Genomic DNA, 22,498 nt, shown 5'->3' on the forward strand with positions numbered 1-22,498 from the left:
AACAATTTAAGTACACCAGTGATTTCGCTTATCATTATTTTACAGATTATCTTATCATGTGTCATTTGCTCCGTAAATTATGAATATAATTTGAATTGTTGAGATTGCAAGCATAGTCTGAAAAATTGTTATTTGTCAAATAATTACTTCTTAATGCAAACTGTTAATACATGTACTGTTGTTAATTTTAATACTTCTAATTCGAGTAGTTTTTATACTTAAAGTAATTTTCATTAACGGAAAGTTTTTTGCTATTCTAAACCTGATGTAAAGTTGCAATTAAAATTAGCAGTCATTTTGCTTTTTTTTTTTTCATTAACTTTCCAACTGTTCATTTTTATTGTAATTATTGGTGAAGAGGAAGCTTGAACAAATGAACTAGCTAATATATAAATGTAATTTGCATCCCACAGACATCACTTAAAAGAAATGTTAGTAAGCATGTCATGTCATGTCATTAACATTAAGCAATAAAATCATTGCCACAGTGAGTTGCAACTTGACTCAGACTGAATTGAAGAAGAGCTAAAGAGCTAAAAATTTAGCACCATGGTATTATTGTCGTAGAAATGAAATATTTTCTCTCTTATTTTTTCTTTTAACTTTCACAAATTGGATTAATATTTTAGATATTAGCAGTTTAAAAATGCTACAAAATTTACTACAATATATTGCGCTGATTATAACTGTTTTTTTTTTTTTTTTCTTAATACTTCGCTTCTTTTCCCTATTTAGCTTATAACAGGTCAATAAACCGGAAATCAACAAAAATATTAGTGCTTTTTTATTAGCTAAGTTAGGATTTAATTAGCTAAGTATGGCTAAAATTACCAAAATATAGCTCGATACCATAAAGAGATCATCTGAAAAAAAGTCATCTAAATGATTAAAAAATGATTTTATGTTATTGCTTAATATAAAATTAAGAAAAAATATATAGAATCTGAAAATCAAATATTGTTTTTGAAATCTCTCGGGAAGCAATCCTCTCGAGAGACACTAATTAACTAATCCTCATTTGACTATTTGACCGAATTGGCAATGTATTCGTATTCCATTTCGGATTCAGTTGGTTTATTGATTACAACCAAAACCACAAACATTAACCATAATAAAGCAGCAAATCTCTAACACATACCATTATCATTCATAATTATAAAATTATTTCTGAAGAATTCACTGTATTAATTCAAAATTAAAGTAAAATACAAATACTTTACATACAAATTGTTACATGCATAAACGTATGTTTTCATTTAAGATTACACATTACAGTATGACAAATTCAAGTGTAACAATATGTTACATAGGTATATTTATTAAATAAATATAGTGCCATAAATAAATGGCTGTAGTCATCGGATAAAGTATAATGATATTTGTTTGTTTAATATATTTAACAAGGGTGAATAATCATAACGGAACTACAAATGAATAATCATAACGGAATGCTATGCGGAGTACAGCACTACAAATGAATAATCATAACGGAATGCTATGCGGAGTACAGCACTACAAATGAATAATCATAACGGAATGCTATGCAAATAGTCTTGATTGATGCTATGCGGAGTACAGTACTAGCGGCATATGGTATGACCGGATACAATACTGTGATGGCAGTTTGTTCGATGCGCAATATAATATAGAAGAGATTTGTAACAACTATTTAGAGCAGAAAATCATAAAGAAGACCAGATCACAATATTATGTAGATTCCGCAACAAATCAATAAACTTAAAAAAAATGAAGTTTCTTTTTTACTAAATTGTTTTCATTCTACTTCTTACCTACAGTAAATGATAATATTATCTGAATAAATCATAGAAATTACAATAAAAAGCTTTAGTTTAGGAAATTTTTACAGTAAACAGTAAAAAAATTTTTTTTTCATTCTGTTAGTAATTTAATTAATTTTTAGAAATTAGGAAACCAAAAAAAAGGAAATAAACATAATATAGTGAGATCATCTAGTAGAGTTATATTTGCATAACATAGCTGCTACTGGCATAACTAATTCATTACTTATTTGATTATCCAGAAATTTATTTTTTGAAATTAAAAAAAAATTTAGATTAAAGGAATAAGACGAAAAAAAAGAAGTATTAGATAGCAATGAAGAATTTTCGTCTACCAAAAACGAAAAATACGGAAACATGGACTTAGGGATTTTAATCTTTGTAATTATTTACACTAAATAACTGTTTCATATCTAACAGTGATTATCAATTAATTTTTTTTTTTTAAAACAGTGATTGTCAATCAATATACAGAGGTTTAGAGTTAAAAAAAGATGAAAATTAAAAGAACAAAAAATGTAAAAAGTTGAAAATCATAAATTATCACAAGATGTACTTTTATCGCTTAGTTATTCAAAATCTGATTACTTTTGAAAAAAAAAATTCCTTAGAAGTGCAAATTTATCAATTTTTCATTTAATGGATAAAATAAGTTGTTAGTTTTGAATAACATACAATGAATATAAATATATATATATGTGTAAATTCTCGTAAAATGGTTATTTCAAAGCATTTCATGTGACAATTGTCAAAACTATCTGTTTCATTAGCAGATTAGCTTATCACATTATTCGTGATTTACTTATATTATTCGTAAAACATTTGGTACACTAATATTTTTATCACACGGCAAAATTTCTTTTCTAATTTTGCCTAAAAACATAAGTGGAAGAGAATTTAGACTGAAAATACTATTTATATGTAAGTTCTGCATGCATTTTTTAGAAAAATCAATTCATTCCAAAGAGTTTAGAATAATTAACAAATCACAAAGATCATTCAATCATTCAGTAATTAACTAACTCTTTTCCACTGTTTGATTTTGTTGTGTTGTAAAAAAATTTTGAAATGAAATTAGTTTTTTGCTTCTCTATTTTCTTTATTTTTTTTTTTTTTTGCACTTAATAAAATATAATACAGAATTAATGTATTGATGGAATATTCTGATAAATAATCATCATTGTTATTTCGAGAAGTGATAAATCATAACAGCTATAAGTTAAGATTATCACAAATAACAGACAATTAGAAATAATTAAGGGTACACGTAGCTACTAATAGTTAACATAATAATTAAGGAGGAGAATTAGCTAATTGCACATTTAATTATGATTTGCTGTTAATTTCACATTTGTACAGCATAATAATTATTTAATAACAAAAGTACATAAACAATAATGTAAGCAGAAAAGTACCAAATGATATGAGTAGTACTTGTATATGTTTTAGGTAAATAACTAGATAATCAAAAGTTGTATGGTAGACAAATAAAGTATGATGTAATAAAACTTAATCCAAATTAAATCGCTTATAAATTTATATTTGCCTATTTGTTTTGTTTATTATATGTTTATTTATTTAGCTTTTTATTTATTTAATATAGACAAGACAAAAAATTTCTTTATTTCATATATTTTTTTTTCATTATTTTCAGACACTGGCCCTTCTAGCTTCGCTATTGGAGCAGCCATTTTGGCTTATAATTTTAATTGGCTTCAATGAATTTAAAAGGTATTCAACTTTACGCAATTTAAGGCTACAACAATTATTGATAGGGTAAAATCATTTGAAAAAAAGCATGAAATGATAAGCTGATAATCTGTATAAACATCATTTGCTGTCGCATTTTCAGTAACGGACAATACGTCGCTAAGACATTGTTGGAATCAGGAAGGAATTCAGAATGTTTCTACCGCTACATCAAAAGAGATCATCACCAGAGTTTCGCGGAATGGTTGCACAGAAAGAACGCCTCGCATTATACGCCCATTGCGCCCATTTATCAGCAATCGTTACTGAATTTACAGGTCAGAGTAAATTACTTACTTTTGAAGGAATCCCGCGGGCATTTATTTCGTGCATTATTTCAGTTCTTGCTACTCTGTTGCAACTTTTCCTTCCCCAAAATTTAACTTTGACATCGATTTATCACACATTCAAATGGGAACTGTGACAAAGGTGTTCTATGTGGCAAATCAACAATTAATTTACCTGAACCATTTCAATTGGAATAAATTATCAATTTCAATGGAAGACTGTCAGTGTTTCATTCAAAGTAGCAAATATGGGGAATAGGGAATCTCAGATTCATAATGCTTATCACTTTATGATTGATAAAGGAGTAATATTCCACAAAAGAATATATTACACTGGAAAGAGATACAGAGAGATAATTCAATTCCGTTTACCTTTTTCGAATTATTGGAAATAAAAAAAAAAGGTAAACAGAGAAAGAATTTTGAAAACTGAAACTGAGTTGAATGTATGTAATTTCTTCGACTCCTCCTTTTGTAACTTTCAATTTATTCAGGAATAAATATTACAAAAAAAAAAAAAAATTTTTCCAAATCTCACAAATTTTGCTTATGCTTATGCCAGAAGAAAAATGCTGCCTTAATTCTGCAGGCGGAATAAAAAAGCACCGCGGAACTTAAAAGTTCAGTTCGTCGTAAGCTCTTCTCTAATCTCATAAATTTCTTTGAATATTTGTGGGGATTTTACCATTGTTCTTTACGCATCCTTTACTTTAGTTAAATGCACTGAAGGACGGAGAACAAGTAAGCCATGGAGTCGCTGACTGCGAAACCCCGGAACTCCCAGCAATAACACCGGAAGCACCGCTGAGAGAACGCGCATTGTGTTATTTTGAATATTTTCTGAATTATAATCCGCTGGTACGTCATTTTCATCTTTTTATACGGAAGACGGACTGCAATGCGAACCTTAAGATTTACATCAGGAACGTTTCTTCGGAAGACTGTTGAAGATATCTCTAAATTCCGGTTTGCATGACTGAAGCTTGAAATGCCTGAATTTCTTGTCAATTTACGATCAATCATATCCTTTTGTGCCAATTTTAATTGATTTTTACACTGAAAAACAAAACGAAGCAAAAAAATGATAAATTGCTTCGGTGCCAGGAATTGCACTGTTGCAATGTGAACGAATGAGCAGAAAAATGCGAAAGGAAAAAATTGAAATTCAAATTGTTATTTCAACTTTTATTCTTTGACGAAATCTGCTGACAACCTTTTTACAGTGACAAACAGCTCGAAATGTGATGAAACCCAGAAAAACAATCAGTTGAATAAAACTTGTTATCAATTAAAAAATCTTTTTGTCAAAATGATTGATAACGGAATTATTTATCAGCTTAGTTCCAATACTCTGATAATTATCATCTATCACGAGTAATCAATACTTCCTTCCATCACAATTATATCTCATACTGAAGGGGCGGGGCAAATTTAGGAATGATCAATGAATTCCGGAGTACCGGATTTCTGATTCGTCTCTCTATGATAGATTTCCATTTGCAATTCAATTTCAAACAAATAAATAACTCACAAAATGGCACAAGTAAAATATATTTTTTACATTCAATCGATCAACAAAGAACGCTTCAGAAAATGCAATCACAAATAATTTCTTTGAATGTTTTGAAATATTTTGAAGGAATAACGCCATTGGTCCGTTACCTACTAAATCGAAACATTCAGGGCAGAGCAATTACAGGAAAATGATCTATCATTCCAGCACTTTATGTACAGTGCTATTCTAAGATAGTAGTAGTAGTAGTACATTTAATGTTTTAAGAGAGTTCCGGCAGCTCTGGCGGAAGTACGCTGCATGTGCGCTCATCCGCCACCCAAATTAATCGGCAAGCGAATCTTCGAGTGTGAACCGCTTCGTTATCAAATTCGTGTGCTAAAATTTGACGAACTATGTCAAACATACTCGGAACAAACTGAAACAATCGCCCTAGCATGTATACCTGTGCTGCAGGTAAGTTAATCTACCTTTTTTTTTTTCACTTTCATGACCGATTTATTATTGTGCAAAATTTGTTTCTCATTCAAAGAATTCCGGAACAAAGCGAATAAGTTCCGATTTTATTTCCAAATTTTACTCGTTTCTAATAAAATTTATCTAAAGAACATCAGGACGATCGATTTGAAATCAACATTTCAGGCAAGTGCAAAAGCGGATGGAGAAATGAAATTCCTGGCTCCGGAAAGATTTCGAGGTCCGATCAAGAAGAGTGTCCAGTATGATTATAGTAATTTTCATGACGAATAATTAACAAAGACGATATTTTCCTCCTCATAGTATTATTACCTCATTGATTGGAGAATAAATATTCCGACGTTTATCTGTTTCCGCAATAAATCAGCGGCAGCAACGACGATATTTACCAATTTGATGTTAATGATTTGGGAATAATTATTTTTGATGAAAACTTTTTTTACGAACCATTAAACTGTGAAAAAATGGATAGCCTTAATTAGAGCGATAAATTTTGCTAACGTATACTTTTTGAGATTAATGTCTGTAGAGTAAGCTTACTTTGAACATATGTTTAAATTTTCGTATTAATAAGCATACATTGAAAGTGAACTTATCAAACAAAAAAATGAACAGAATCCGATTTCATGAACCACACAACGTTATTCCGAAACAATACTACAATTCATGAAAAAAATCAACAAAACTATTAAAAACTAATTAAAATTTACTGTCAACAAATAAAATCTTTTAGAAGAAGTCAATTTAAAAAACGAAATGGAAATATTAGTTGTGAAATGGAAATTGTTAAATTATGTAATACTAATGACACTGTGTATATCCCAAAAATGTTTCTTTACAAAATTAACATCAACAATTAACGGTCTATTGCGCTCGTAATTACGAATGGGAATAAAAGATTTCTCGAACTGATCGCTTCCAAAATACACAAAAATATTTAAGTTTAGCCTTCAAAAGAAAAATTATCTAATATAAATTTTTACTAATCACGGTGAGCTCTCCGAGCTATTAAGTGTCTTTTTTTCCAGTTCACAATTTTCTTCTTTGTCAATATCGCTCAATGCCCAAGGCTGCACTTCACCTTTGGCAAATAAACAGAAAATGGTAGTACCGGCCAATAAGACTCCACCGGTAATCCAAAAAACTAATTGCCATTCTTGTTGTGAACCCTAAATAAGTGAAACATTTCTTTTTTCATTAAATTGAATTCATGTAAGTAATTTCCTTTTTTTGTGAGGTTAATGGGAATTTGGCCGGTAAAAACATCTAAAAGTAAAATTTAAGAAATGCAAAATTTATAAAAAATTGCATGATATATTTTGAAAAATAGAGAAAGTCATAAAGTGGAATGAAAATTACCGTGGGAGTGAGATAACCAACCATCACCGGACCTATGATACCAGCGATACATGGTATCGTATTGCCGATACCCAATATAGGTCCAGCAAATGCTGGTGCAATGTCGAGATAACTGACCATGTAACCGGAGTATTGTATTCCGGATAAACCAATCCCAACGGTAAGGAATATAGTTACTAAGGTTTCCTGACCACAACCGCAATAACCGCTAGCTATCAAAAATACTGCTTGACTTCCAAGTGCTATAATTTTGGCAGTTATACATTAAATTATGGTAAATTAGCAAGCTTATACCAATTAATTTCGCTTCATTAATTCTCACTAATTAATTAAGCATTTAAGCACAAAACTGTTAAGTAATAACAGCTTATAATTTATATTATAGTACCAAAAATCAATTAATACGTGGAATATGTGAACAATTAGCGAACGCATTATATAAGATCGCAAAATTACGCTCAAATTTGTTATCATGATTTCCTGTGAATCATATTTTTCACTAATTTCAGGTTAATTTAACGAAATATAATGCCATAACTCTCAAAAGAAACCTACAAATGATCATAGCAAGACGTCGAATAGCTATAGTTGATAAAACATTTGCTTTCTGTAGTTTATCGGCAGTAAAACCACCAAAATTCATACATACGAAATATGTAATGTACGGAATTGCTGTCAAAAATCCAAGCTAAAATATATTAAATTAATAAACTTTTCACTGAAAAAATATTTTGGAAAGGATCAGCTTGCTAGCTCATTGGTGTGTAAGTAAAGATACGATATTAAGCGCTGAATTTTTTAGTGAGATTTGAATAAATACGACAAGTTTTATTCGACTACTAGATTATTTATGCTAGGAATATTGCGAATGCTATTTTAGCAATTTCGTTTTAAGAAATAATTGAGAATAAGCAAACCGAAGCGAAGTCTAATCCCAAAACATCATTCATGAATAGCGGAAGGGTGGTTATCATCATGTGACCACCCCAATCACCGGCAAAATGCCCACAAAAAACTGCCCAAACTGGAACTGATTTGAATATTGCAAGCCATGGAACAGCTCTTTTCTGAAATCAAAAAAATTTTTAAATTTGGAATTTAAAAAAGAATTGGATCAGAATTTCAACTCTTGAAAATGACTGCGAAATAGTAGCACCAAAAGGTCACTTTTATGATTGCATAATTGCGCATGCTTGTTAAGATCTTTTAATTCCCTCCCACAAACATTGATATTCCTTATTACCTTGTCGCGAAACTCGAAATAAGTATCCAAACAACTCACAAAATATATCAAATAAAATTGTATTAATTCATAACACTAAAATTTGTCTTAATTGAACATTCTCAAGAAATATAAAATTGTTTCAAACTGCACCTAATGAAGCAACCATTATTCCACCACTCATCTTTCCATTGTAGTTTATCTGTTTGTCTAGAAATTTCCAACTGTTAATAAAAGGTACTGCATTGTTTAATACGTTAAAAACTACTCCTTTACTGCTTGCAATGTCGAAATATTGTAAAGGTTTCCTAATCTAATAGTTATTTTTACGAGGAATTGACAATACCAAAACCCATCTCTCACTATATAAAGAGTAAAGATCATCTGATAGTCCTTTATTCAGTGTAATCATCAAGCGCTTATTGCAAGACAATGCCCACAGTATAAGGATGTAAATCCCTTAGCTTGGGTAAGTTAGCTACTTTCCCATCAATTTATACATTTATTCATTTCCATCTCATTCTTTGATACTTCATCAAATGATATCTGTATTATTGCTATAGATTGATACCTGCTTGCTAACGAATAAAATAGACTTTCACTCAACTCATCCGTCTATACTAACTATAATAATAAACAAGGAAGGCTCTTTAGCATACGAAAGTTCAATCGACTTTAAGCTATTAAGTAACAGACGTCCAAGTTTCATGACATACCTAACTAATGAATGATAGACGAATTTATAAAATTCGGCAACTAATCCAAAAAATCATTACTTTTTTTGAATCCGATGCTAATATATCAGCTAATGAATTTTCGATATAGCTTAGCTCCTTTTTAGAAATACGTTTGCTCTGAGATGGTCGATCCGAAACATAGGAGAACCAAAGAACACACCATAAAACACCTGCCGTACCTTTAAAAAAAGTACTTTTAATAATCATATAAAGATGACTCTTTAAAATATTAATTAGATGAATCTCAGGAAATTCAGAAACACAAAAAATTTTACAAATTTACCGATAACGTAAAAGATGGATGGCCAACCACCAGCAAATCCATATTTGCAAAGTAAACCAGACAGTGGCATGACAGCTGTATTACCTATTTGAGCACCTGTAAGAAGATTTATTTTGATCAAAAATTAGTCAAATGCATTGTCCAATCTGAAACCATTTTTGAAATAGGTTAAAAATTAATTCGGAGTTTTAATTTACTGTCAAATTCTTAAAGATAAGAAAAAGACGAACCTGCATATGTTACACCGGTTAATAAACTTCTTTCCAGAGGTGGCGCCCACATTGACCACATTGCATGGTACGCAGGAAATATGGCACCCTGAAAATTCGAAACCGTAAAATCTATATAAACTAAAAAACTAAATCCAATACTTGAACAAAAATATCTAAGAGGACAAAAAATATATGATATCTTATGGAAAAATAACTCGAGAAACATGGAAAAGTGAAAATTTGCTTGTAAAATTATACATTCAGCTTAACAACGATTAAAAATTACTAGGCTTATTATAATACCTGCATAAAGCCTATGATAGCTCGAGCAATAATGAATGCAAAAACGCTAGTTGTTGCGGCTATTGGGCTGAGGAGTGTAAGAACTGCACATCCTAGAACCGTAATACCAATCACCAAACGACCGCCATATCGACTGGCCAAATAACCACCAAGAATTTGGCTACTTATATAGCCCCAAAAAAAGGCACTTAATACATATCCTTGTACATCCTTGGTCCAAATAAATTCACCCATATACTGAAAGTAATTAAGAAATTAGATGTCAATAAATGCTTTGCAATATCTCTCTTTGCTTTTTTTTTTTTTACTTAATAATAACGTAAGATTAAGTTTGCAAAGAAATAGAATGCTTTCAATGCAATTCATTAACGCTTTTTTTGACACAATTAAATTTCCTCTAATGCTTTGGTTAAAGGAAAGAGAATTAAGTATTATTTGCATTGAAATTTTAGTTGAAAATGGCTGAATGAAGTGAGAGACATACAGCTTCCCTTTCACTCAATTCGCTATCATCCCGTGGCGCACATGTCGCACTTTTCTTGGTAACATTTGCATCATTGGTACCAGTTATCATTTCCACCGCTGTACTATTTACCATACAAACGATTGCAAAACTGACATCAGTACGTGACATGAAGACAACAAAAAAACCCACAAATCCAACTAATGCAAGGTTTAACCGTGCGGAACCCAAAAGGGCTGAAATGACAAATGAATTATGGTACATATATATTAATTAAATTAAAAACTTTTAGTAACTTTTACAACAATAATTATTGTTACACTTAAGGTAAGCGATGAGGAATTTGAAATTACGATTAGTTACTTATTTCCATCACTTATCATTTTGCTTATTGATATTTCAATGTTATCTTAAGAGTCGCAAGTCATCACAGATTCACAGTTGCTAGGCTCATTAGGCTAATTACTGTGCAGTAGTGAACGTGTGGGAATAACCGACTTATCAATACCACATATTTCATGGGTTTGCTTATCACTAATATAATAGGATCCATCGGGTTATTTTACCAAAGAATGAGAAATTTGATTAAATACTAAGATATTCAAATAGTACCGTTTAAGCCATTAAGTAAAGTGAATATTAAAACCTTAAAAGTCTAATTTAATTAACTCAGCCATATTTGTTGATCAACACTTCATAAAAGTTGGATCACATTGAGATTTGCATATGCCGAAGGGTTAAATGATGCTGTCGCCACAATGGCAAAGCTATAACCTAATGAACAAAGACTATTGGTTTTAAATGATTTTAATCCACTTTGTAACCTTAACACCCATAAAATCCCTCCCAATTTCTTCCTTTTGCTTGTATCTTTAAATATTTTATAATTAAGTTACATTTGTGTGTTAGATATCAATTCATTATTGTAATGTTGTATAATATTTAATGTTATCTGTGGTTTAATTACCCAAATTTGGGGTTTGAATAATAAAGTATTTCACGAAGACTCCCACAGTACACGTACACAGAATGGAATTAGTACAAATTCGAGATTCTACCCGTATCGAAGACAAAGAAGTCAACGATCTGAACTATCAAGAAAGGAAAACTACTTTGTTTCACAAGGGCAGTAAGAAAGAAATTCTAAATTTGCTTTTACAGATGCAATATGAAATCTATGAAATAAAAAATAGACACTAAATTCAAAAAATTTAAAATTTTTAACTGATTTAATTGCAGTGGAAATGAGTAATAAACCAATTTACCTGTTGCTTGAACCTCAGCTGTCATACTTATGAGAGTTGAAAACCACCAATGCAGTAGCTGAAACAATAGCACTAATTAATTCTAATAGTAATTTGTAGTAAACAGCATAAAACGGACGTTTTCTGTGACTTCATAATGTGAAAGCTGTATTTTCGTAAGAATTTAAATCGGTTTTAGCATTTAAATTGGAATTAATGTAGCTGCTAATAAGTGAGCGCCTGGTAATTACTTTTACCTTCATTTAACTAATTATAAATTTCAACAGCACTGAAACTTCGTCCTTTTATAACTTCGAAAATACAGCAATGGAGACAAAAAGATATTATATGCATTACCGAATAGAAAATGAGAATCAAATAAAGTTTAAATAAAAATTCTCAAAGTTATACAAAATTTGAACTGAAAATAGCAAAAAAAAATTTACTACTAATCAGACATATATAAAACAATAAATGCCTTAAATATATCTCATTAGTAACAATTAGTAATTGTGAAAATAGAAGTAAACATTACAGTACTTTAAATATGTAATTAGTCATTTGCAATAAATTTGTTATTTTTCTTTTTAATGATAAAAGGGAGAGAAGGAGTTAGACAAAGGAAGACAGAAGGAAGAAAGAAGAAAAAATTCACTTAATAAAATGAAGAAACTATTTAAAATATAACAACACTGTTTAAAACTAAAATTTTGAATCATTATCTAGAGAATATAATTAATGGCTACAGACAGATACAAAGAACAAATTTTAAACCGAACATTAACGTTAAACCAAAAGCCTTAATTTTTTAACGTTTGTGAAGAATTCCAATCTTTTCCACACTGAAACAAATTTGGATTAAGCAGAAAATGAATTGAAAGGGCTATTTGGGAGAAGAGAAATCATAAGTGAAAATATTGCATTTAAACAATATGTTTCATAAAAGTGACAAATTCATTCGGTAAATTAATTTGAATTGATGTTCGATTAAAAAAGTTTGATTTAATAAAATTTATTCAAATTCAGTTAAATAAACAACCAAATGTTAAGTCTATAACTTGGACGTAATGCTATTATTTCAAGTGAAAATATTTACTAATTTAAATTTTTAATTTTACTAATTTTACGCGTAAGTCCTACCTCAATATTCATTCTAGTACTATGGCCTGATAGTAGGTTTAAAAAAAATGAGAAATTGCAGAATAAATATTAATAGGGTAAATATTATTCATCGATCTCATATCATCACTACTTCTTTCCAAAAAAGTGCAAACAAATTTTAAACTATCTCGAAATATCTTAAATTTAGACAAATCATTTTCATTTGCTGTCGCATTTTCAGTAACGGACAATACGTCGCTAAGACATTGTTGGAATCAGGAAGGAATTCAGAATGTTTCTACCGCTACATCAAAAGAGATCATCACCAGAGTTTCGCGGAATGGTTGCACAGAAAGAACGCCTCGCATTATACGCCCATTGCGCCCATTTATCAGCAATCGTTACTGAATTTACAGGTCAGAGTAAATTACTTACTTTTGAAGGAATCCCGCGGGCATTTATTTCGTGCATTATTTCAGTTCTTGCTACTCTGTTGCAACTTTTCCTTCCCCAAAATTTAACTTTGACATCGATTTATCACACATTCAAATGGGAACTGTGACAAAGGTGTTCTATGTGGTAAATCAACAATTAATTTACCTGAACCATTTCAATTGGAATAAATTATCAATTTCAATGGAAGACTGTCAGTGTTTCATTCAAAGTAGCAAATATAGGGAATAGGGAATCTCAGATTCATAATGCTTATCACTTCATGATTGATAAAGGAGTAATATTCCACAAAAGAATATATTACACTGGAAAGAGATACAGAGAGATAATTCAATTCCGTTTACCTTTTTCGAATTATTGGAAATAAAAAAAAAAGGTAAACAGAGAAAGAATTTTGAAAACTGAAACTGAGTTGAATGTATGTAATTTCTTCGACTCCACCTTTTGTAACTTTCAATTTATTCAGGAATAAATATTACAAAAAAAAAAAAAAAATTTTTCCAAATCTCACAAATTTTGCTTATGCTTATGCCAGAAGAAAAATGCTGCCTTAATTCTGCAGGCGGAATAAAAAAGCACCGCGGAACTTAAAAGTTCAGTTCGTCGTAAGCTCTTCTCTAATCTCATAAATTTCTTTGAATATTTGTGGGGATTTTACCATTGTTCTTTACGCATCCTTTACTTTAGTTAAATGCACTGAAGGACGGAGAACAAGTAAGCCATGGAGTCGCTGACTGCGAAACCCCGGAACTCCCAGCAATAACACCGGAAGCACCGCTGAGAGAACGCGCATTGTGTTATTTTGAATATTTTCTGAATTATAATCCGCTGGTACGTCATTTTCATCTTTTTATACGGAAGACGGACTGCAATGCGAACCTTAAGATTTACATCAGGAACGTTTCTTCGGAAGACTGTTGAAGATATCTCTAAATTCCGGTTTGCATGACTGAAGCTTGAAATGCCTGAATTTCTTGTCAATTTACGATCAATCATATCCTTTTGTGCCAATTTTAATTGATTTTTACACTGAAAAACAAAACGAAGCAAAAAAATGATAAATTGCTTCGGTGCCAGGAATTGCACTGTTGCAATGTGAACGAATGAGCAGAAAAATGCGAAAGGAAAAAATTGAAATTCAAATTGTTATTTCAACTTTTATTCTTTGACGAAATCTGCTGACAACCTTTTTACAGTGACAAACAGCTCGAAATGTGATGAAACCCAGAAAAACAATCAGTTGAATAAAACTTGTTATCAATTAAAAAATCTTTTTGTCAAAATGATTGATAACGGAATTATTTATCAGCTTAGTTCCAATACTCTGATAATTATCATCTATCACGAGTAATCAATACTTCCTTCCATCACAATTATATCTCATACTGAAGGGGCGGGGCAAATTTAGGAATGATCAATGAATTCCGGAGTACCGGATTTCTGATTCGTCTCTCTATGATAGATTTCCATTTGCAATTCAATTTCAAACAAATAAATAACTCACAAAATGGCACAAGTAAAATATATTTTTTACATTCAATCGATCAACAAAGAACGCTTCAGAAAATGCAATCACAAATAATTTCTTTGAATGTTTTGAAATATTTTGAAGGAATAACGCCATTGGTCCGTTACCTACTAAATCGAAACATTCAGGGCAGAGCAATTACAGGAAAATGATCTATCATTCCAGCACTTTATGTACAGTGCTATTCTAAGATAGTAGTAGTAGTAGTAGTAGTAGTACATTTAATGTTTTAAGAGAGTTCCGGCAGCTCTGGCGGAAGTACGCTGCATGTGCGCTCATCCGCCACCCAAATTAATCGGCAAGCGAATCTTCGAGTGTGAACCGCTTCGTTATCAAATTCGTGTGCTAAAATTTGACGAACTATGTCAAACATACTCGGAACAAACTGAAACAATCGCCCTAGCATGTATACCTGTGCTGCAGGTAAGTTAATCTACCTTTTTTTTTTTTCACTTTCATGACCGATTTATTATTGTGCAAAATTTGTTTCTCATTCAAAGAATTCCGGAACAAAGCGAATAAGTTCCGATTTTATTTCCAAATTTTACTCGTTTCTAATAAAATTTATCTAAAGAACATCAGGACGATCGATTTGAAATCAACATTTCAGGCAAGTGCAAAAGCGGATGGAGAAATGAAATTCCTGGCTCCGGAAAGATTTCGAGGTCCGATCAAGAAGAGTGTCCAGTATGATTATAGTAATTTTCATGACGAATAATTAACAAAGACGATATTTTCCTCCTCATAGTATTATTACCTCATTGATTGGAGAATAAATATTCCGACGTTTATCTGTTTCCGCAATAAATCAGCGGCAGCAACGACGATATTTACCAATTTGATGTTAATGATTTGGGAATAATTATTTTTGATGAAAACTTTTTTTACGAACCATTAAACTGTGAAAAAATGGATAGCCTTAATTAGAGCGATAAATTTTGCTAACGTATACTTTTTGAGATTAATGTCTGTAGAGTAAGCTTACTTTGAACATATGTTTAAATTTTCGTATTAATAAGCATACATTGAAAGTGAACTTATCAAACAAAAAAATGAACAGAATCCGATTTCATGAACCACACAACGTTATTCCGAAACAATACTACAATTCATGAAAAAAATCAACAAAACTATTAAAAACTAATTAAAATTTACTGTCAACAAATAAAATCTTTTAGAAGAAGTCAATTTAAAAAACGAAATGGAAATATTAGTTGTGAAATGGAAATTGTTAAATTATGTAATACTAATGACACTGTGTATATCCCAAAAATGTTTCTTTACAAAATTAACATCAACAATTAACGGTCTATTGCGCTCGTAATTACGAATGGGAATAAAAGATTTCTCGAACTGATCGCTTCCAAAATACACAAAAATATTTAAGTTTAGCCTTCAAAAGAAAAATTATCTAATATAAATTTTTACTAATCACGGTGAGCTCTCCGAGCTATTAAGTGTCTTTTTTTCCAGTTCACAATTTTCTTCTTTGTCAATATCGCTCAATGCCCAAGGCTGCACTTCACCTTTGGCAAATAAACAGAAAATGGTAGTACCGGCCAATAAGACTCCACCGGTAATCCAAAAAACTAATTGCCATTCTTGTTGTGAACCCTAAAATAAAGCAAAGATAAACAGTATTTTTAAGAAAATTTGTTTTTGAAAAGTCGTCGCAACCGAAACCAAAAACAAATAAAAGACAGTGATGCGATCATTTTTTTTAAATCTAACTGTTTAAATAAACAAACAACCTTTTTTTTTTTCGTTTAGTTTAATAAGAAGTAAAGTTTGCAAAAGTTGTTAGGATTCAAATTAAAGAAATAAAAGTTTGGTAAACTAAAAGTAAAATAAATAAACCATAAAAGTGAATAAAGATTACCGTGGGAGTAAGTTTACCAACCATAAGTGGACCTATGATTCCAGCAATACATGTTATCGTATTGCCAATACCTAGCAGAGGTCCAGCAAATGTTGGTGCAATATCAAGATAATTGACCACAAAACCAGCGTACTGTACGCCAGACAAACCAATGCCAAGTGTAAGGAATATAATCACTAGTGTTTCTTGACCACAACCACAATGACCACTAGCTATCAGAAATATAGCTTGACTTCCAAGTGCTGTAATTTCAGTAGTAATGAATTAGCAAATATTCACTAATCTCATCCCTCATTCTTTCTCTTTTTTCATTCATATTTTTTATTATATTTCCAAGCTTATTATTTATTAAGTACCCACGTAACACGGCTGTAAGCTAAATCTGATAAACAACTAAGTTAAAAGATTAAGTAACATTATACACTAAATTGTAGAGTCATCTCACAATATATGAATGATTTTGTTGAAGCAGTCCAACTACTAAACACATTAAATATGTGGAAGAGATTAGCGGTAGGATAAAAGAGATTACTATTTACAACAGACCTAAATATGATGCTGGTATATTATTATAAATTTCAATGAAACCTACCAACAATCATAGCAAGGCGTCGAGTAGATATAGTTGATAAAATATTCGCATTTTGCAACTTATCTGCGATAAAACCGCCCAAATTAATAAATACAAAATATGCAATGTACGGAATTGCTGTCAAAAATCCAAGCTAAAGCATAGGGATATCATAAATTTTTTATTAAAAACTTCTCATTTTTTAACGTTCAGTTTTATCAGATTAACAGTGAATCTATTTTATGGAATGATTAAAAATTAGCAAACCGAAGCGAAATCTAATCCCAAAACATCATTCATAAAGAGCGGAAGACTAGTCGCCATGATGTAAGCACCCCAATCACCTGCAAAATGACCACAGAACAATGCCCAAACTGGTACCGATTTGAATATTGCAAGCCATGGAACAGCTCTTTTCTGAAATCAAAAAAATTTTTTAAATTTGGAATTTAAAAAAGAATTGGATTAGAATTTTAACACCTGAAAATGACTACAAAATAGCACCAAACGGTCACTTTTTATGATTGCATAATTGCTGTGCTAGATAAGATCTTTTAGTAGCCCACAAATATTGATGTTTTTCATTATCTAACTAATGAATGATAATCGAGTTTATAAACAATTAATCTGAGAAAAAATCCCGAAAAATTATTACTTTTTTCGAATCCGATGCTAATATATCAGCTAATGAATTTTCGATATAGTTTAGCTCCTTTTTAGAAATACGTTTACTTTGGGATGGTCGATCAGAAACAAAGAAGAACCAAAGAAGACACCATAAAACAGCGACCGTACCTAAAAAAGTACCTTTAAAAAGTGTCTTTAATAAAATTGTTTAAAATATGAATTATTTGTAATTAGATGAATCTCAAGAAATTCAGAAACACAAAAAATTTTACAAATTTACCGATAACGTAAAAGATGGATGGCCAACCACCAGCAAATCCATATTTGCAAAGTAAACCAGACAGTGGCATGACAGCTGTATTACCTATTTGAGCACCTGTAAGAAGATTTATTTTGATCAAAAATTAGTCAAATGCATCGTCCAATCTGAAAGAACTTTTGAAATAAAGTAGAAATTAAATTTTAGAGCTGAAATTGCATCAGATTTTTATTTGCGAGAAAAGGAAGAAATGTAAGCGAACCTGCATATGTCAAACCGGTCAATAAACTTCTTTCCAAAGGTGGCGCCCATACTGACCACATAGTGTGAAACGCAGGAAATATGGCACCCTGCAAATTGAAAATATAACGAAACATTATATTCATGACTGGAAAATTAATCGAGAAACTTGGAAATTTGAAGTTGAAGGACAATAAATTATTGGTACCTGCATAAAACCCATAAGAGCTCGCGCAACGATGAATGCAAAAACGCTAGTTGTTGCTGCTAATGGACTGATCAAAGTAAGAATTGCACTTCCCAGAACCGTAATACCAATCACCAAACGACCGCCATATCGACCGGCTAAATAACCGCCAATGATTTGGCTGCAAATATAGCCCCAAAAGAAGGCACTCAATACATATCCTTGCTCATCTTTCTTCCAAACTAATTCACCCATAACCTGAAATTCATTATTAACTAAATAATTAGATACAATTATTTTACATATCTTTTCTTAATGTAATAAATATTATCAATAGAGATCACTTCATAAAATAAAATTTAAAAATTTTTAATTTTTATGATGATTTATTACCATTCCACTCTTGCTAATAAACTTTCAAAATTTTCTTAATGCTTTTAGCAATTATAAATTACTTTAATTAAAACAGTAAAACAGTAGTGTTACTTCTAACACTGATTAGAAATGTAATATTTTAAATGAAATGACAAATATACCGTATCCTTTTCGGTTGATTTAGTTTCACTTTGTACTGAACATGTAGCAGTAGCTTTCTTGGTTACATTAATATCACCAGCACCAGTTATCATGTCCACCGCTGTGCTGTTCACCATGCAAACAATTGCAACACTAACATCGGTACGTAAAGCATAAATGACAACGCAACCCAAAAATCCAACTAATGCAAGGTTTAACCGTGCGGAACCCAAAAGGGCTGAAATGACAAATGAATTATGGTACATATATATTAATTAAATTAAAAACTTTTAGTAACTTTTACAACAATAATTATTGTTACACTTAAGGTAAGCGATGAGGAATTTGAAATTACGATTAGTTACTTATTTCCATCACTTATCATTTTGCTTATTGATATTTCAATGTTATCTTAAGAGTCGCAAGTCATCACAGATTCACAGTTGCTAGGCTCATTAGGCTAATTACTGTGCAGTAGTGAACGTGTGGGAATAACCGACTTATCAATACCACATATTTCATGGGTTTGCTTATCACTAATATAATAGGATCCATCGGGTTATTTTACCAAAGAATGAGAAATTTGATTAAATACTAAGATATTCAAATAGTACCGTTTAAGCCATTAAGTAAAGTGAATATTAAAACCTTAAAAGTCTAATTTAATTAACTCAGCCATATTTGTTGATCAACACTTCATAAAAGTTGGATCACATTGAGATTTGCATATGCCGAAGGGTTAAATGATGCTGTCGCCACAATGGCAAAGCTATAACCTAATGAACAAAGACTATTGGTTTTAAATGATTTTAATCCACTTTGTAACCTTAACACCCATAAAATCCCTCCCAATTTCTTCCTTTTGCTTGTATCTTTAAATATTTTATAATTAAGTTACATTTGTGTGTTAGATATCAATTCATTATTGTAATGTTGTATAATATTTAATGTTATCTGTGGTTTAATTACCCAAATTTGGGGTTTGAATAATAAAGTATTTCACGAAGACTCCCACAGTACACGTACACAGAATGGAATTAGTACAAATTCGAGATTCTACCCGTATCGAAGACAAAGAAGTCAACGATCTGAACTATCAAGAAAGGAAAACTACTTTGTTTCACAAGGGCAGTAAGAAAGAAATTCTAAATTTGCTTTTACAGATGCAATATGAAATCTATGAAATAAAAAATAGACACTAAATTCAAAAAATTTAAAATTTTTAACTGATTTAATTGCAGTGGAAATGAGTAATAAACCAATTTACCTGTTGCTTGAACCTCAGCTGTCATACTTATGAGAGTTGAAAACCACCAATGCAGTAGCTGAAACAATAGCACTAATTAATTCTAATAGTAATTTGTAGTAAACAGCATAAAACGGACGTTTTCTGTGACTTCATAATGTGAAAGCTGTATTTTCGTAAGAATTTAAATCGGTTTTAGCATTTAAATTGGAATTAATGTAGCTGCTAATAAGTGAGCGCCTGGTAATTACTTTTACCTTCATTTAACTAATTATAAATTTCAACAGCACTGAAACTTCGTCCTTTTATAACTTCGAAAATACAGCAATGGAGACAAAAAGATATTATATGCATTACCGAATAGAAAATGAGAATCAAATAAAGTTTAAATAAAAATTCTCAAAGTTATACAAAATTTGAACTGAAAATAGCAAAAAAAAATTTACTACTAATCAGACATATATAAAACAATAAATGCCTTAAATATATCTCATTAGTAACAATTAGTAATTGTGAAAATAGAAGTAAACATTACAGTACTTTAAATATTTAAACGATATGTCACATATATTTATAATTTTGTTTTTTAGCATTTGTAATATTTTTATTTTCACAATTTTTTTCCATAACTTTTTATTTTGTAACTTTATTTTGTTTTAAGTTTTTAAAGAAAATAATTAATCGACGTAAAGCGGAAAGAAAAAGTTGCAAAAAAATTAATTAAAATTCAACAAATTTGAGCATTTTGCTTCCATTTCTTCGAATGAAACTTATGAAAGATCAATGATATAAGTATAATTTGTAATGCCAATTTATTTATACAATGAATACTAATTATTACAGTGAAATCCATAAATTAACCAAAAAAAAGTCACAGAGAGAGAGACAGAGAAAGAGGAGAAAAGAGAGAATTAAATGAAAAAGGAATGAGAGACAGAGAAAGAGGAGAAAGGAGAGAATTAAATGAAAAAGGAATGAGAGACAGAGAAAGAGGAGAAAGGAGAGAATTAAATGAAAAAGGAATCGCAAATTTTTTTTTTTTGTGTGACATGGAATTGCATAGGATTAAATTTCAATTAATAAAATGAAAAAGATTAAGAAAAAAAAAATTAAATGCAACTGATAAAGCTTTCCCTCCCTTCTGTCTCTCTCTCTCTCTATCTCTCTTTCTCTGTCGTCTTTTCTCTCCTCTCCCTCTCTCTTTTTTCCCAACAAATTTTATTTTTGATTTTTAAATAATAAATAATTTCGAAATCAACGATTAAAGCTTAGCCAAATTTTTGAGCAAAAATTTGGATGAAATAATTACCTAAAATAAAAAAGAGAATAATTTAGATAGAACAAAAAAAAAAAAAGAAAAAGAAAGGAATAGAAGATGAATGTCAGATAATAAAGGATGGCATAAATAGTATAGGTGAGACTAAAAAGGGAAAAAAGATACGAATATGTTGGAATAGATCAAAGATAGTGAAAGCAAAAAAAGTAATTTATCTCGAAAGTATAGCTAATTCTGGGCCTTCAGTATGTGATATCTGGCATTCATTAGACTTCTATACACAGAGAGAGAGAGAGAGAGAGAGAGGGTGGAAGAGAGAGAGAGTGCCAGAAAGGAAGAAAAATGCAAAAATATTGAAATTAAATTTATTTCTTCGTTTTTCTTTTACATTTATTTCAGATGTTTATATGTATGCATATTTCGAAATGTATATTAAAGCATTTTATTTTAATTTAAATTATGGTATAAAATCAGGGATTATTTTTAATTTGAAAAAATTTTTGGTTAAATTATTTTATCACTAAAAATTTTTTACGCTTTTTCTAAACTGAATTAACCAATAAATTAGATTATTTCTCCTAAAATTAATTAAATATGAAAATTTAATGAAAATTTAAAATAATTGGAAATAAGTAATTAAAATTAAAAAAGGTATGAGATTTTTTTTTTTTTTTTTGTTAACAAAAATTGAAGAATGAGCGAACAAAATTTAAATTAAATAAATTAAAGTAATTATTATAGCTATATAAATATTAGCATACAGTATCATATTTTATTGATTTCCATCATTTCTCCATAACATAAAACAGGGAGGAAAAAAAAAAAGAAAAGGAAAAAAAGGGAAGCAAATGTTATGCTTCACGTTCTATTTTTGCATCATATGATGAGGAGACGAGAAAGGGTGACAAGTTTTGTTGACACTGATGAAATTATGAACTAATGTTAAGAATGGGTTGAAGGAAATGAG

General features: G+C 30.3%; 4 protein-coding genes across 4 annotated transcripts; 2 read left to right on the plus strand and 2 right to left on the minus strand.

Moving 5' to 3' along the window:
* Positions 1-3,702: 3,702 nt before the first annotated feature.
* Positions 3,703-6,098, plus strand: Bma-ilc-17.1.2 (Uncharacterized protein; the record flags this gene model as incomplete). Its single annotated transcript, XM_001894387.2, has 4 exons — positions 3,703-3,810; positions 4,550-4,693; positions 5,616-5,804; positions 5,991-6,098. The coding sequence occupies 4 exons, from the start codon at positions 3,703-3,705 to the stop codon at positions 6,096-6,098; spliced, it is 549 nt and encodes a 182-aa protein (XP_001894422.2).
* A 713-nt stretch (positions 6,099-6,811) lies between these two features.
* Bma-slc-17.2.1 (Major Facilitator Superfamily protein) lies at positions 6,812-10,668 on the minus strand (the record flags this gene model as incomplete). Its single annotated transcript, XM_001894386.2, has 9 exons — positions 6,812-6,994; positions 7,185-7,426; positions 7,740-7,872; positions 8,102-8,251; positions 9,183-9,322; positions 9,427-9,522; positions 9,657-9,744; positions 9,942-10,178; positions 10,426-10,668. The coding sequence occupies 9 exons, from the start codon at positions 10,666-10,668 to the stop codon at positions 6,812-6,814; spliced, it is 1,512 nt and encodes a 503-aa protein (XP_001894421.2).
* A 2,373-nt stretch (positions 10,669-13,041) lies between these two features.
* Bma-ilc-17.1.1 (Uncharacterized protein) lies at positions 13,042-15,448 on the plus strand (the record flags this gene model as incomplete). Its single annotated transcript, XM_043076586.1, has 4 exons — positions 13,042-13,149; positions 13,890-14,033; positions 14,965-15,153; positions 15,341-15,448. 4 exons carry the CDS (start codon positions 13,042-13,044, stop codon positions 15,446-15,448), a joined length of 549 nt encoding a protein of 182 aa, XP_042932520.1.
* Positions 15,449-16,161: 713 nt separating this feature from the next.
* Bma-slc-17.2.2 (Major Facilitator Superfamily protein) lies at positions 16,162-20,301 on the minus strand (the record flags this gene model as incomplete). The annotated part of the gene is made up of 10 exons (XM_001894388.1): positions 16,162-16,344; positions 16,610-16,851; positions 17,202-17,334; positions 17,448-17,597; positions 17,836-17,975; positions 18,088-18,183; positions 18,329-18,416; positions 18,515-18,751; positions 19,030-19,247; positions 20,277-20,301. The coding sequence occupies 10 exons, from the start codon at positions 20,299-20,301 to the stop codon at positions 16,162-16,164; spliced, it is 1,512 nt and encodes a 503-aa protein (XP_001894423.1).
* Between the last annotated feature and the right edge of the window lie 2,197 nt (positions 20,302-22,498).

The sequence above is a fragment of the Brugia malayi genome, assembly GCF_000002995.4.
Source record: "Brugia malayi strain FR3 genome assembly, contig: Bm_v4_Chr1_scaffold_001, whole genome shotgun sequence".
NCBI lineage: Eukaryota > Metazoa > Nematoda > Chromadorea > Rhabditida > Onchocercidae > Brugia > Brugia malayi.